Source organism: Camarhynchus parvulus, chromosome 5 (genome assembly GCF_901933205.1).
Source record: "Camarhynchus parvulus chromosome 5, STF_HiC, whole genome shotgun sequence".
Taxonomy (NCBI): domain Eukaryota; kingdom Metazoa; phylum Chordata; class Aves; order Passeriformes; family Thraupidae; genus Camarhynchus; species Camarhynchus parvulus.
In genome coordinates, this window is record NC_044575.1 from 15,295,351 (window position 1) to 15,310,276 (window position 14,926).

Here is a 14,926-nt window from a genome sequence, read left to right on the forward strand (position 1 = left end):
CTGCTCCACGCACGACAGCTGGTGCAGCCAAGGGGCTCCAGCACACAAATGACTTTTCCATCACTTGATAAATGACTCCTGCATGCTGACACTCTCCCCACTATTCCTGATTTGGGGCTGACTGCAAATGGAGCCAAGTCAGGAGAACAGTTGGGGCCCAAGAGTGGATGAGTGTCCATCCACCCATGGGAGCTCAACCAGCAGCAGAGAAACTTAACCCTTTGAAAGCCTCTTGACTTCTAGATTCACTTCCTTCTAGCTTATCACAAACCCACACAAGTTTCTCAGGCAGTGCTTCTCCCATTGTCCCCAGGCTTTCAGCTCCAGCCTTCCCACTGGCAATAAAGCAAGTTTGTCTGCCCCTTTATTTTTGCTTCATTTGGTGGCAAGGGGGAAGACAAATCTTCCTTGTTGAGAATTTCTCCTGAGCACACAAAGCTCTGAAGGAGATTCAAAACAAAGCCAGGCATGACAGGGAAGACAAATAAATTAACAGCTGATTTCCTTTTGCTGTCTCTCAGCATCTCACTGCTCCATTAGTCAAGCACACAGATTCCAGTACAGTCACATGCCATGGAAGTCACCACCCATAAGGACTCCAAGACCCACAGCACAGCAGGTTTCGAGCCAGATAGGATGCTGAGATAGCAGCAAGAGTGATTTTAAAAGCACAGATTATTTGTAAGAGACAACAAATCTTGATGTTATACAGCATGAAGCAGCCTCTGACTTTGGGAGCAGAGGGATTTTCCTGGTGTGTGCACACTAAACTCTGAGAGCCCCATGCCCTCCTCAAGTAGCATCTGGCAGCTTGCAGCAAATCCCAGGCAAGATCCTTCTCTGACTCATGGGGAGCTGCATTTTCCTGGAGTGCAGCAGTCCATAGGACAAGGAAAACACTCAGAGAGCTGATCAGTAGCTGGGAAGTTCACTGCCCTGCCTCTTTAGTATTCCCCACACAAGCCTGAACCAGGTCAACCTTGTAAATCTGGTTTACCAGTGCTGCTGGACCATAGCTCATCTTGTAGTACAGGCTGTCCATGGGACCACATTAAGCAGGAGCAGATGAAGTCATTCCACAATAAATCCTACCATGAAGTGCAGGTATTGCTCACCCTTCAGCAGATTTTAAAAAAGGCACAAAAAACCCCACAAGCAATTATCAATTCCTACACAAACAGAGCCAAAGCAGGTACAAAAGTACCTACATATCCCTCCAACTGAGACATTTTGGCTTTCTGAACCAGAAGAACCTAAAATACCCATGAAGCTGGGGAGAAAAGCAGGTATAAGACAAAGGAATGGGCTCTCAGCTTTTTTTGGAACAGTGCAGACTTGCCTCTAAGAGTAGCTCCTGGAACAAAGCAAATCCTAATGGCAGCCTTGTGCCTAAGGAATGAAGCTGATAAGACACTGGGAATGTCCAACAGTTGTCACCCCCAGCTGACACAAATCCCCTCCAAGCCCCCTCACAGAAAACAGCAGGTCTCTCATGCCTACAGCTAAAGTAAAACATGGAATGATAGAATAGCTTGAATGGGACCTTTAGTTGAAAGGGACCTTTAAAGGTCATCTAATCCAACACCCATGCAATAAACAGGGACATCTGCAACTAAATCAGGCTGCCCAGACCTCCATCCAGCCTGACCTGGAATGTTTCCAGGGATAGGGCAGGCACCACCTCTCGGAGAAACCTGTTCCAGTGTTTCACCACCCTCATCATAAAAAAAAAAACCAACAAACCACACAAAGTTCTTCCTTATATCTAGCATGAGTCTACCCTCTTAGTTTAAAAGCTTTACCCTTTGCCCTATTGCAACATGCCCTACTAAAGTGCCTGTGCCCCATCTCTCTTATGAGCCACCTTTATATTTAAAGGCTACAATAAAGCCTCCCCAGAGCCTTCTCTTCTCCAGGATGAACAACCTAACTCTCTCAAGCCTGTCCTCATAGGAGTGTTCCATCCCTCTGATCATTTCTGTGGTCCTCCTGAGGACTTGCTCCAACAGATCCATGTCTCTCTGGTACTGAATGCACAGGCTAGACACTGCCTGCACCCTGCTATCTGCTCTGCAGGGCAGCTCATCCACCACACTGAGGGCTTGACCTTGAAGCTTTTGAGCTCAACATGCCACTTCTTCAGTGCTTTTACTTGCTGCTGCCTTAAAAAAAAAAAAAAAAAAAAAAATCATTCTCCTTCTCCCCCCCAATGCCCAACCAGTTTTGGTTTTGGCAGACACACCACCTGCTTCCTGGGTATGGATCACCTTCCCAGCCCAGTGCTGACAGCAGCACTGCAAGCCCCAAGCCAGCACTGGGCACTCAAGCACAAATAGCTGCTCTGCACTTCCCAGAGTTCTATTCAGGATAGTTTTCCTGTACAGTAGGCATCACATTACACACCACACTAACCAGAGCAGGCTGGGAGCCACCAGGAGCAGAACACTGCACACAAAATAAACAGCCCTCCGGGCAAGCCTGACATCACCCTGACCTCCTCTTCCTTGTTTCAGGATGCTCAGTTACATCCAGCACCAGGGATTAAGGGGCTCAGTGATTTATGCCTCATTTTATAGCAAAACTCAGCAACTCTGTGCTGAGCAAGAGCCAGGATAGAGTCAGATTTCCTTCCTGGGGCTGCCAAAGAGTCATTGCAGGTCAGAGGCTGTTTGGTGATCCCCAGCTTGCTCAGGAAGAGAAGGGAGAGAACCAAGATGAGTTTTACCTTTGTATCCCCAACACAAACCCTTAGCTCCACTGTGCTCACCTGACCAGTGGTCACTGAGCTCCACTGACCAGCACTCCCCAAAAAGGAGGCAGTGATGAGTTAGCAATAAAGAGCAGGAAAAGCAGCGATGCATCCCTGCAGGAGCAGCCCAGCATTGGCCAAAGGGCTGCAATTGCCATTGGGGATCAGACCTGACACAGAGCATAAGCCATTTCTGCTTCATTCAAGAATGAGTGATAAGGGCAAGACAGGGGCAAAGCCTCCCAAGGGAAAGAGAAAACTTGGTTTTATCTCAGAGGAAAATGTTTCCCTGTGCTTCATGCAGCAAGAGAAGACCAGCCAGAGTCAGTGGTGTGACAAAGCACTTCCTCACTGATAAACAGAAGAGCTTCTGAGAAGCCCTGTATTTCACAGGAGTGTCTTCATGCCAGCTGAAATGAATCAAGGCCAAATGACACATGTAGTTTATGGCTGTTCTGTTGTATGTAACATTGTATCAGAGTATTAATAACCAAAATTTGGAAAGCCATGAAACATTCCTGCTTTTTGCCTCTGGACATGTTTCAAAGCTTCAAAATTTCAAACCCACTTTGTTTCCCTTGACATTTCCTTCCAAATCCCATTAGGACTTGCCAAGACACGAACATCTGGGGGCCCCAGGAGCTCTCACTGTGCTAATGCCAGAAGCAGAAGGGCTCTAGGTTTGGCAATACAGCTTCCCCCAGGACATCTCTTGCCCTGCCACACCCACCCTCAGGAGTGGCTGAGGTTACCTCAGGAGAGCAACAAAATGAACACTGATGCTCTTCTCCCACAATACAGACTCCATATTCATAGCTTTTAGAGAGAGGAAGAGGAGGACTCACATATAAATATTTCAGAATCCAGCCCAGGGCTAAGCCCACACCAACTCTAAACTTGGTCTTTTTTTGCAGGAAATGACAATGCTGATAACAGTATCATCCTCCATCCAGCCTGTTTCCAATCACCACCCCCTTTCCCCCTCCCACCCTACCCAAGCCTGGGAAGGACAACCTGCGGCTGCAGCGGCTGCTGAAGAAGGCAGCCAGGAAGAACGCCATCCTCACCTCGGAGCAGGGCAAGTCCTTCCGCTCCAGCCTGTCGCCCGTGAACGAAGCCAGCCCTGACCAGGAGTGTGCAGAGAGCGCTGCCCCAGCAGCAGAGACCCCTGAGGCCCCAGCAGCCCCCTCTGCCCCCCTGCCCACCCAGCTCTCCATCAGGCCCATGGGCCACCGCGCCCCCTCCCCGTTCCGAAAGGGGAAGCCCTTCACACTGAAGGTCACCGAGCAGCGGCGCATCGCTGAGCACGTCAAGCTCACAGCATCCTCAGCCATGCCCCTGCTACAGAGGCCAGAAGCCCCTGAGACTCACCAGCAGCCTGAAGGCATGGGCGGCCACCTTCCCTCCCCATCTGACCCTTCAGTATCTGTTTTCCCCAAGCCTCCTCCCAGTACAGCCAGCAAAGAAAGGGTACCAGAGGTTACCTATGTCACCAAGGTGAACACTTATTTCCACAGTGTCAAGCCACCCACGGCTAAGACTCCCACACCAAACCCGAGCCAAGGAACTGTCAGCCATGAAGACAAAAGGCCTACTTCCCCAGCACCTCAAACAAGCAGCTCTGAACCACTTCCAGAGCAGACACCCACCTCACTTAAGGACAACAAGGCAGCTCCCCCTTTGCCAAAACCTCCCCTCATTCCTGCTGCAGAGACAGAGCCTCCTGATCAGGATTCCAAGCCTGTTCCTACTGAGAAGCCCAGCACCTCTGATGCCCTCACCAATAAGCCTACAATGCATGGAAGTGACACTGAGTGCAAGGCAGCCCCTGAACTACCAGAGCAAGACAAAGACATCCCAGAACCATCAACATCCAGTGCTCCTTGGAGGCAAGCACACCCAGCAACAGCAACTCCAGCACAAGCTGATGGTACCAGGTCCACCCCCACAGACACCAAGGCAGAACACATCACTGAAGCCCAGATGACTCCCAGCTTACCCAATACCAGCTGTCCCCCCAGGGCTGAGCCAGGACCATCATCAGGAGAAGTACCAAGAGCTCCTGGAACCAGTGCCAGTGGCTGGCATCGCCTCAAGAAGCACTTGATGGTGCAGCCAGAAGCAACCAGCTTCCCAGAGTCCAAGCCAGAAAAGCTGGGACAGGAGGAAGGGAATAAAGCAGACACTGCTCAAGCAGTCATCAAGCAAGACTGCACGCTGGTTAAATCAAAAGCCATGAGAATGTGGGACGCCATTTTATACCAGGTGGCACTCGGCAAGGAGAAGAAGCAGCAAGCAGAAGAGAAGAAGCCGCAGAAGGAAGAAAGCGTCTTTCTTCCCCGCCGCCTGCCCATCCTCCTGCACAAGCCGCGTTTTGACGCGCGGAAGCTGAAGGAGCTGGCAGCCAAGCCCATGACAAAGATCAGCACCGTGTTTGAGGTGAGCCGCTTCCGGCCCAAAGGGGCTGAGGAGCACACCAAGAGCTTCAACAGAACAGCATCAGGATGGTCTGTGCACTGACACCAGGCTGCTCCACACCTCTGGAGGTGCAACAACCTCTGACCAAGCCCAGTGGAGCCAAGTGTAAGGAAAAAAGCAAATTAAATAAAATCCCTCCAAGCCAGCAGCACCATGCTGCAGGTCTAAGGGTTACTCTCAAAAGCTCAAATGCACAACTACCACATCCACAGATGACAGGAAAACAAACATGTTTGTTTTAAGAAGAGTCAACAACAATCACTGGAGGCAGTAACAGAGTGAAGGCACACAGTGAAGAGGACAAGCTGCCTATAGAAAAAGACCAGTTTAGAGTAGGATAATGGAATCTGAGTTTTTTGTTGCATTTATCTAAGAGATTGATCCTAGGAACAACAGCAGTTGCATCTGAAATGAAGGAATCTGGGTCGCTCCATGTCTCTAGGGAGTGTCTTAGACACCAAACTCAAAGAAGATACATATAGCCTCTAACTCCGCCACTGAAAGCGTACCCCATGCCCATTTGCTGAGAGCAAAATGGAAACTCATCCTTTCACCCAAGGCACGGACGACAGCCTCCTAGGCCAGTCTACTAAATAACAATGCACAGAAGAATAATTCTGTTTCAATAATCAAGTTCTGTTATGTATTTTACCATGTTTTCTCCACAACAGCTGATGGGTGATGTTTCCACTATAACCAAAAAGACCCTGCTTTACATGTGGGTATCCAACTCTGTATTTAACAAGGTGCTGGCTTCTGAGGGGCTCTGCTAACCACATGTAGTCTCATTTTCACAGTGAACATCATGACAGTTGCACATCTGCGTGTCCCTGATGTCCTGAAAAAAGGGCATTTAAAGGAAAATCCCCAACTCTGCCCACCCACAGAGACAACTGGGCCTTCCAGTATTGCCCTTTGCAACTCCACTGCCAGCAGGCTTGCGAGCATGAAAGCTGGGAGATTGGTTATTTCTGTTTCACAAGGGACTTGGCCACATGCTGGGGTGTTCCTACACAGCTAATATAGGATTGCTATGTTTAGCCCAAATAGAATATAAAGAGCTGTGTACAGAGTTTCCTTTTACATGCGCAGAGGGTATGGAACTGACCAACAGTTGCTCAGGCCAAACTGCAAGCAGACAGAAACAAATAGTCCCTTTTGCCTTTTTTGAAGTCTTCCTATTTTGCAGTGATCCTATAAGAGCAGTTCACTTAGTAAACCTTCTCTTCAGTTTACACTTTACCGTCTTATCTCTATTCTGTAACCCATTCCCTACTCAAAGGGCAAAAAGCAAGTAGGAAGAATAACCCAGTTATCTAAGGTGGGGATTTCTTCAGACCTCCAGTTTTCAAAGAAAAAGGTAACAAGAGGTTGGAAATGTGCAATAATCACAATTGATTCCTAGGAAAGCCTCTGCAGGATAATTTAACATTGCTGCAAGAGAAGGCCACAGAGAAGAAAGCTACAGAAAACATCCATGCAGCAGCACAGCCATAAAAATTTAAAGAGTGCAGCATAAAACACATAAAGCAGATAAAGGCAGCCTTACCAGAGAGTGATAAATGGCACCTTACTGCAGCACAGCCAGATGGATGCCTCTGCACAAAGGTCTGGATGCACAAGAGCCACAGTGCTGGCATGAAGCAGAGCAGCCAACATCAATTACATTTGGGAGACTAAGTGAAGGTGGTTTAAGAAGCACATGTGCTTTAAAACAGCTTTTGTCCTGCACCAAGGACAACCACCCAGAGCAAACCAACACCTCTCACCTGAGGCTTAGGTTTTGCATCTGCTGGGCCTCCAGTCAGGCTGCATTCACACCCCAGCCCCACTGCACATGGATGAAGGATGGGGAAATGCCACTGGGGAGAGCAACTCCCACAAGCAGAAGGAAGGAGACAGAGGAAGGCAGCTCTGGGTGCATGGTTTAGCCCTTTTACCCCATAAAGGGCAGAGGCACACAGCAAGCATGGCAAGCCCTGCAGAGAGACAGACCCTGACACAAGGGTTCCACAGATGGGAGAACAAATCCCTGTAGGCAACGGATTTCTACCAACGGCTGCTCACTGGAAGTGAGTGGTGTGTTCCAGCCTGAGCTGCTGTGCTGAGGAAGAGGAATGCTACTGGGCACAGAATTTGCCTATTTCTCAATGCCAAATGGCATCAGGCAGTTGCTAAATGCCCAAACTGACACCTACAGAAAAACTCCTGTTCCATAGCCTGCAGTGAGGTCCTGCAGCCCAGGAAGAGAGGGAAGGAGAAAGCTGCTAAGGTCGTGTAAAGCAAGTGACGGGGGAGCCAGAAGGGTTTGGGAGCAAAAAGGTCATGACTGTGATAGGGAAAAAGGATGAACATAGTTCAAGGGGGTGCAGAGGAGCTGGGGAGCAGCTCCCCAGGGAGCTCAGAGCATACAAAACAGACAGCTAAGAACAGAAACAAGCCAAGCTCCTTCAGCTATCACAGCCATTTGGCTATTCACAGTAGGAAAAATCCCAATACTTCCACATGAACAAACCTAGAGAGCAAGAGTGTTGTGCCATGGGTGTTTGGAGCACTGGGTGGGTCCTAGGGGACATCCTGTGACAGTGCCTTGCCTTTCAAGAAAGGCTGCTGGACAAAGACCAGAGCCAAGGGCACTTTCATTTGAGCTGCTCAGAGAAACCCAGGTGGGGCAAACAAAACCTGCTGACAACCCAGCAAAACCTGTTTGCTGCAGAGAACTGAAGCTCAGTAGGTTCCACCTGCTGCACTGAAACAGACATCAGGAGAAAGAGGAGACTGATCAAAGGGGAGACCTTATAATAGGATTCTCAAAGTCACCAGCAAAGAAGGAATTTGAGGACGGAAGTTCTGTGGACTAAAAACAGAGCTTCAGGCAGTCTTGGGCTTGTACTGCTGCCCATCTCAAAGCAGCATTCAAAAGGCCATCTCCTCTAAATGGGCACTACAAAAGGAAAAAAACAAGCCTAAAAAACAAAATGCAACACTCAGAAGCCAGCTCCTTAAGGGTGGGAGGGAGGGGAAAGAAGGAACACAAGCCCCGGAAGAATTCAGAAACAAAAGGTGTTTTGTAGCAGGCAGAGCTATTTTAACCTTGGCAATGAAATAAAGCTTCTTTTTTATAGTAGAGAAAAAAAAAAGAGAGAATGAGCTTGTTTTCACCCTCAACTTCCTCTCCACTCATTGTGCCAGATGCTGCCCAGTTGGATCCAACCAGTTATCACCTCCCTCTACACCATTCCTCCTTATTGCCACAGCCCTCTACTATCATCCACTCAAGATAACACCAGGATATCTATGAGCCTGAACACAATAAGAACATGAGAGCCAAAGGCCATTTCAAGAGAGCACAGAGACAGCAACCCAGCTCTGCCTTGCCCTTGCTGCACACCAGAGAACAGTCCTTTCTGCTCTGTTGGTCTACCCAGCACAGCAGATGTTCACATCCTTCCTGCTACAGCCTTATTATAGACTGGTTCCAAGAGGTTACTTAAGTCATTAAAAGTTTTCTCCCTGATTAATTCAGTAAATCTGAGAATTAAACCCCAGAAACACTTGAATTTCAGAAGTGCACCAGCCCCCATATGCTCAGCCAGAATGATCTCCATCTCTACTCCTTGCAACTTCAGAGAGCATAAGGAAAGAGAGCAGATAGAGACCATTCCTTTGAACTAGCAAAGGCAAACACATCTTCACCCACACAGCAGTAGCTAGGGGACTTGCCCTGCAGATTAAACTAACAGAGGTATGCAGCAGCATCAGAAAGGCAGAGACCAAAACAAATCCCTGCTGTGTACCCACTCTGTTCCAGCCCAGACAGTCAGGCCCAGAAGCCAGGCTCCAGCTGCTCCCATAGAGCACCTTCCAACTCACCCCACGTGCTGCTGGCAGAAACAACCCCAGCATGCTGCCAGAGCAGCCCAGGAGGTTGTTACACAGAGCAGAGCCATATCCCACCTACCTGGTTAATGAGTTCTCCAGACATGCTATTGCTCTGCAGCATCGTCTATCAACACCTTCTTGTACTGGCCATGGCCTGTTGCAACAAATTTGTACTTCTTGCCAGAAGGAGTGGACTGAACAGGAGAGAAAGGAAGAGCCAAAGTCAGCATTTTTCTCTGCTAAATAGGCAGTCAAAAATCAAGTAATTAAAGCCAGAGGAGCACATGATACAGGTGCCTTTAATCCCAGAGGGCTCAGACAGCCCATTCTGTACTGCCTTCCTGCCCCCTTCACACAAACTCTGCACAGATCCATCACCACCTTCTGTAAGCATGAGGCAACATAACAAGAACAGGATATGCAATAGGAAAGTAAATGCAACGCAGGCATTGTGAGGGAGGGCTCATCTAAGAGCCCAGACCCCCAAGACAGGGTTGTTTTATCCATGATAAGAGACTGGGGTATTTACCAGGTACTGGCAATTTCAGCACAGGAACTGACAAGATACTTTGATCTTCCTCTCCCAGCCTAGACAGTCTGAGCAGTAGCTGCTTGCTGCATTTTAGAAGACATTTCCACAAACATTCCCACAAAAACCCAGATCCATCTGCAAGTGATACTGTCTTAGGTTCAGGTTCACTTAGTTTTGCACGTTTTGTTTACTCTCAGCACCAAAAAGCATAACAAGAGCAAAACTGCTCAAATTTGCAGCTCCATTTGAACCTAGAAGGCTGTGACTCCCAGCTCATGGGCTGAGAACAACATGCTATTCAAGAGACCTTTCAGAATTACTGGATATAAAAGAATTTTTGCCCCCATTTTCACTAGAGCTGAACCAACAGCAATTCACTGCTAGGAAGAGCTCTTAAGCATGCAATGGCATTGACAGATACAGGTAGCCCTTGTCCCTACAGAACATCATCTTCTCAATACTGCCAGCCCAGCCACCAGCTCTGTTCTTCTTCAGCAGAGCAAGCGCTGTCACACTCACAGACACCAACTCACCTTGACACTGCTCTCAGGTTTGGGATTCCCCTTCTGTTCCCAAAGGCTTCTTTTACTCACGATGTCTCCAGCCACAATATCCTGAGAAAATGATGCTTTCATTACCCTTCACTGCTAATGCTGTGAACGTGTCTTTGTTCACATCCATTTCCAACCCACACATCTGACCTCCTTTTTTTATTTATAATATCACATCTGACCTAAAACAGCTGCTGCTAAAACCCATGACTGTGAAAATGTCTTCCTGTTCCCAGTGTACCCTATGTTTTCCTACCACTCTTCCACAAGAGTCTGAATTAGCTCCAAGATGTTTATTTTCTTAAGTTTGTTAACTATTTAGGACATGTAAACATCAAGGCTTCTCTACCAAAAGGAATTCTGCTCCCATAAACAGACTTGCAACCAACATATTACAGAACCAGCCTCACCCACAACAGCCAGAAAGTGAAATCACTGAGAGCACTACGTAATGCTCTCTGCATTTTCCAAGTTTACAAGATTTATCACCTTGGTACTACATGCAAGGTCATGCTTGACAATTGGAGCTCAGCCCCAGCCCCTGTAGGAGACACGTGCATTCTCCCCAGCAGCTGATTTTATTCCCATTTCAAATCAGAGCTTCAACCAGCAGCACAGAGATTTTCCTGCAGGTACCACCAAGGAACAGTTGGGGACCCTGTCAGAAAAATTGAATCTCCAAGGTGCAAAGCCTTACAACATGATGGAAGGCCTCTAATATCGATGTGTTTAGAGTCTGGAAGCCCCACAAACAAGATGCACCAAGAGGATAAACAAGGACAATGCACACTGTGCCCAGGGACCAGTCCCTGCCCCTGGCACAAGCAAGGCAAGTCCCCCAAGGGCTGTACCTTACAGGCTGAGGGCTTCACAGCAGATTGGGCTGTGACCTCCCCAGTCTCCCAGAGGCTTTTTGTGCTGGCTACCATCATGCTGGTGGTGGGAAGGTCAAGAGAGGGCTGCCGGACAGGTTTCGGAGCCTTTGTGGAGGTCTGGAAAATCAATGGAGACAGTTTGCCATCAGAGTGCGCCTCTTGATTATTTTTATCCTTGGAGATAAGGGGGTGTAAAAGGAGACTTGTAGAGTCCTACTAGTTCCTGTCAGATACTCCCACTCTTTAAGCAGAGAGCACAAAAAAACAAGTACAGGACAGCTTGCCACAGAAACCTACTTTATGCTGTGGAGGGACACACAGACAGGAGCAAGGAGTGCTCCCACCCAAAGGAACTCCCACAATTCAGTTGTCATCTCACAGATGGTAAGGCTGAGAGGCGTGGTGGGGGAGCAGCGCCAGCAAAGAGGGCTCCTGGGAGGGTGGGGGCAGAGACAACACAGCAACCCACCTCAATAGCCTGTGTGTACTGCTCCAGCCTGTCATCAATCTTGGACACCGGGAGAGGAGGCTGACTCTTCTTTATGCTGTTGCTGCAGAACAGAGAGGAGGATTAAGGTGTTCCCCCAGTGCCTCAGGCAGAAGGGAGGACTTTGTGAGGCACAGGCAGCCTGTGGCTCCTGCCCTTCCCCACAGCAGGACCTGCTGACCATCTCCCTTTGCAGCAAGGGACCTGCCTTGCCCTGAGGCCAGCCCAGAATTACCTTTTCTGTATGGAGCGGTTCAGCGACTCAGTTCTGTCCGTGAGCTGAAGGGGACAAAGAAGACAAAGATATGACTTTTGTCCAGGGACCTCAGACGGATGCAGGTCACTTTAGCTGACCATTTCTTGGCCCTCATCTCTCACCCATATTTTGGTTAGAAATGATGCACTCAGCCCCCATGTTCCCCTACAAATCAGAGACACTGAGCATTCCCTTCCTTCCCTCTTTCCAAGCAGGGGAAGAAAATCCCAACCAATTTCAGGGGCAAGCCAACCATGTGTAAAATGAATGACAGCTGGAACACCAACCAAGACCATTTATTCTACTCCCTCTGGTGAAGGAGAAGGTCTCTCAGAGATCTTTGGTTTCCTAGCCAGACACAAAAAGGGAAATGGCAAGTACAGAAAGACAAGGGGAAAAACTAGAGACCACATCTGCAGAAGAGAAGCCAAGCATGGGAGCAGGCATGGGTTAGGTCAACTTGTCCACACAAGAGAAGCACACAGACAGGGCAGATCAGCACAGGGAGCCACCTGTGAGGCAGCTCTTCATGTCAAGCCATCAGGAAAAAGAGTTTTGCACCAGAGGCTCCTGTGCAATAACTCTTTGGCCAAGACAGGAAGGCAAGCAAACACTTCACAACCACTGAAGGAAAGGAAAGCTGAAATGTTGCTAAACCTTGTGACTCTTTCATGCCCCAGAAACAAGCATACAAAGAGAAAAATCACCTTGAAGCCAAAGGGGGGGCTTTCTTAACACCAGCTCCCACAGAGTCAAGGAGCAGCAACCAAGTAAAAAGGAGCCTTCTCCCCCTGTAAACTGCTGCCTGTGGCACAGGAAACATCACCTACCAAGTTAGCAGATAAAAAACAACACTAAATGATCCTTTAAGATGCTTTCAGGATGCATCTTAAGGTGCTAAATTTCAGCTAAACAGAAGACAAGACAGTGTCACACAGAGGACACATTTACCAGCTGTGCCCAGGAGCACAAGGCCATTAGAGAACAACCAAACAGTGCAGGCCTGGCTAATAGAGATGACCTGGGGAGAGCCACTCTGCAGGGTCCCCCACAGCAGCACAACAGAAGGCAGCTCTGTCTGCAGGGCAGGCTGTCTGTCTGTCTGCCTGCTGCCAGCTCACTCCTTTGCTCGCTGCTGCAGGAGCTGCTGCTTGCCTCTGAGCCATTGCTGAGCCTCTTCACCTTGCTCACTGATGGGCAGGCTGGCACCTGACAGGGCACAGCACCAACCTGGAAGGGGAATCTGGTAGATCTTGGCCTCAGCTTCCCAAACACAAGTACATGTCAATGGGAAAAAGCCTTGCCCACCCTGCCAGGGAGATGGGGTGCAGGTGCAAACCATACAGAGGCACTTCTGAAAGGTTATGAACAAGCACCAGGTTAAACACAGAGGGGCCCAGAAAAAGCTCTAAGTGGCAATGTATCTCAGTATGACAGTCAAGGGAGGAACAAACTTTCACTGTGCTATTTGGAGACCATCTCCCCCACCCCTGGCAGCTCCTTGCAGTGACAATTGTGCATTTCCCTGGTCCCAAGCACTTTCTGAAGGCCAGAAGAAACTACAGCTGCTCATTCAGCCAGCCTCAAAGCTCAGGGCTTACAAGCAGGCTGTGACAAAACAGGACTGGTACAAGACTTCCCCCTTGCCTCCATTCCCCCTATTTCAGCCCTTAGGGCCTCTGAACCCCAAACACCCCACCATCCCACACCCCCCCACCAGCCTGCCCCAGGTGTGCCCCAGCAGCCACATCTGGCAGGGGCACACAGCACTGACTGCAGGTGCTTTTGCCTTTCTGCTACAAGCAGGGCTTCTGCTGAACTTCCTGTGCCAAAACACCTTCTTGGTGGCCAGTGTGCTTAGTACTCAGTGTTCACAGAGCCCTGCTAGCTGGGGTGTAAAGATTAGCCTTCCTTTGGAAAGATTCCAAGCACAGATTTTTCCTCAGCAGTTTTACATCCAGCTTAGTGTGCGGGTGAGCTCTGACATCACCATTACAAAACAGAGACTGCATTTCTAAACCTTTCCCTGGGCTAATCCTAGCAGCAGCAGCTAAACTGAGGTTGAGAAGCTATGTGTGTTTTGGGGCTGTAAAGTCAGAAGGTTCAGCACATAAAAGTTGCCAAAAGCATTTTCCACATTTTCCCATCAGGCCCACTTCAGGAATATGCTTTGGCTACCCCCACCACTTTTCAAACCTAGCATTAGCAGCCAGCCTGCATCCACACCTACTCTGTCTCCCCTCTTTTGACTATAAAATGGATTCTCCACTAACAGCAAGAATCTGATGGCTGTAGACGATGAAACCTTCCTCTTTCCATCTATTTACTGATGCAAAAGAAAGTACTCATACAATCATTCCCACTCAGGAAATATTAAGTCACAAATAGCACAAAACTAAATTTAAAAAAACCCAAGGATAGTTCCAATAGCAGATTAACAGGCTGCACACCATCTCCCTCACTGCTACAATCAAAAAGGTTGGGGCTTACAAAGGCAGAAAAAACCATTCAGTACAGAAACACTTATCTGTATCCATTGTATTCAAAAGCACACACACAGAACTGATGATTTGTAGTAAATGCAACACAAGTCATAAGATGCAATTCAGGTGGTGTTAATAATGGGAGTTTCACAAGAGCACCAACGCAAACAGATATGATTGGGAAGGACACAATGCTCCAGAGATCAGAAATCCCCATTTGTTTAAACAACTTAAGTCATACATTTTGTTCTAATTAAGAGAGAAATGCCACTGTTTCAGTTATTGGGGCTTTTTCCCTTTGGAAGGGAAATTTCATTAAGTTCTCGTGAATTTTGTTAAAGACTACACAAGTTGAAAGCGCAGCTATCTGAGTATCACAATATTCCCTGGAGCCCTCAATGAGCTTTACACTTTCAGAGTGACTGCTACAGCCTCCAACCACTCAAGCAGGCAAAGCAGGAGGAGAGGAGGCTGACAGCCATGAAAGATGAGGCAAGTTGCTCAGGTGGTTTGTCTCAGCTGGTAGCAGGAAGGGTAATGGGATTCACACCCCACATTGCTGTAAACCCTGGATAATCCTTCCTCATCATTGGTTGGATCCTTGTTGTGACAGCTGTCACGCATCCAGAGGGG

General features: G+C 48.5%; 1 protein-coding gene across 1 annotated transcript in view; it reads right to left on the reverse strand.

Moving 5' to 3' along the window:
* LSP1 (lymphocyte specific protein 1) overlaps nucleotides 1–14,926 on the reverse strand; it is a 36,748-nt gene that overhangs the window by 1,727 nt on the left and 20,095 nt on the right. Inside the window, exons 6-10 of the mRNA XM_030950413.1 lie at nucleotides 11,790–11,833; nucleotides 11,537–11,618; nucleotides 11,044–11,184; nucleotides 10,175–10,255; nucleotides 9,189–9,303 (exon numbers count right to left, since the gene is read on the reverse strand). Of these exons, the coding sequence (XP_030806273.1) occupies nucleotides 9,214–9,303; nucleotides 10,175–10,255; nucleotides 11,044–11,184; nucleotides 11,537–11,618; nucleotides 11,790–11,833 (438 nt within the window). The 3' untranslated portion in view covers nucleotides 9,189–9,213. The remainder of the gene's footprint in view (nucleotides 1–9,188; nucleotides 9,304–10,174; nucleotides 10,256–11,043; nucleotides 11,185–11,536; nucleotides 11,619–11,789; nucleotides 11,834–14,926) is intronic.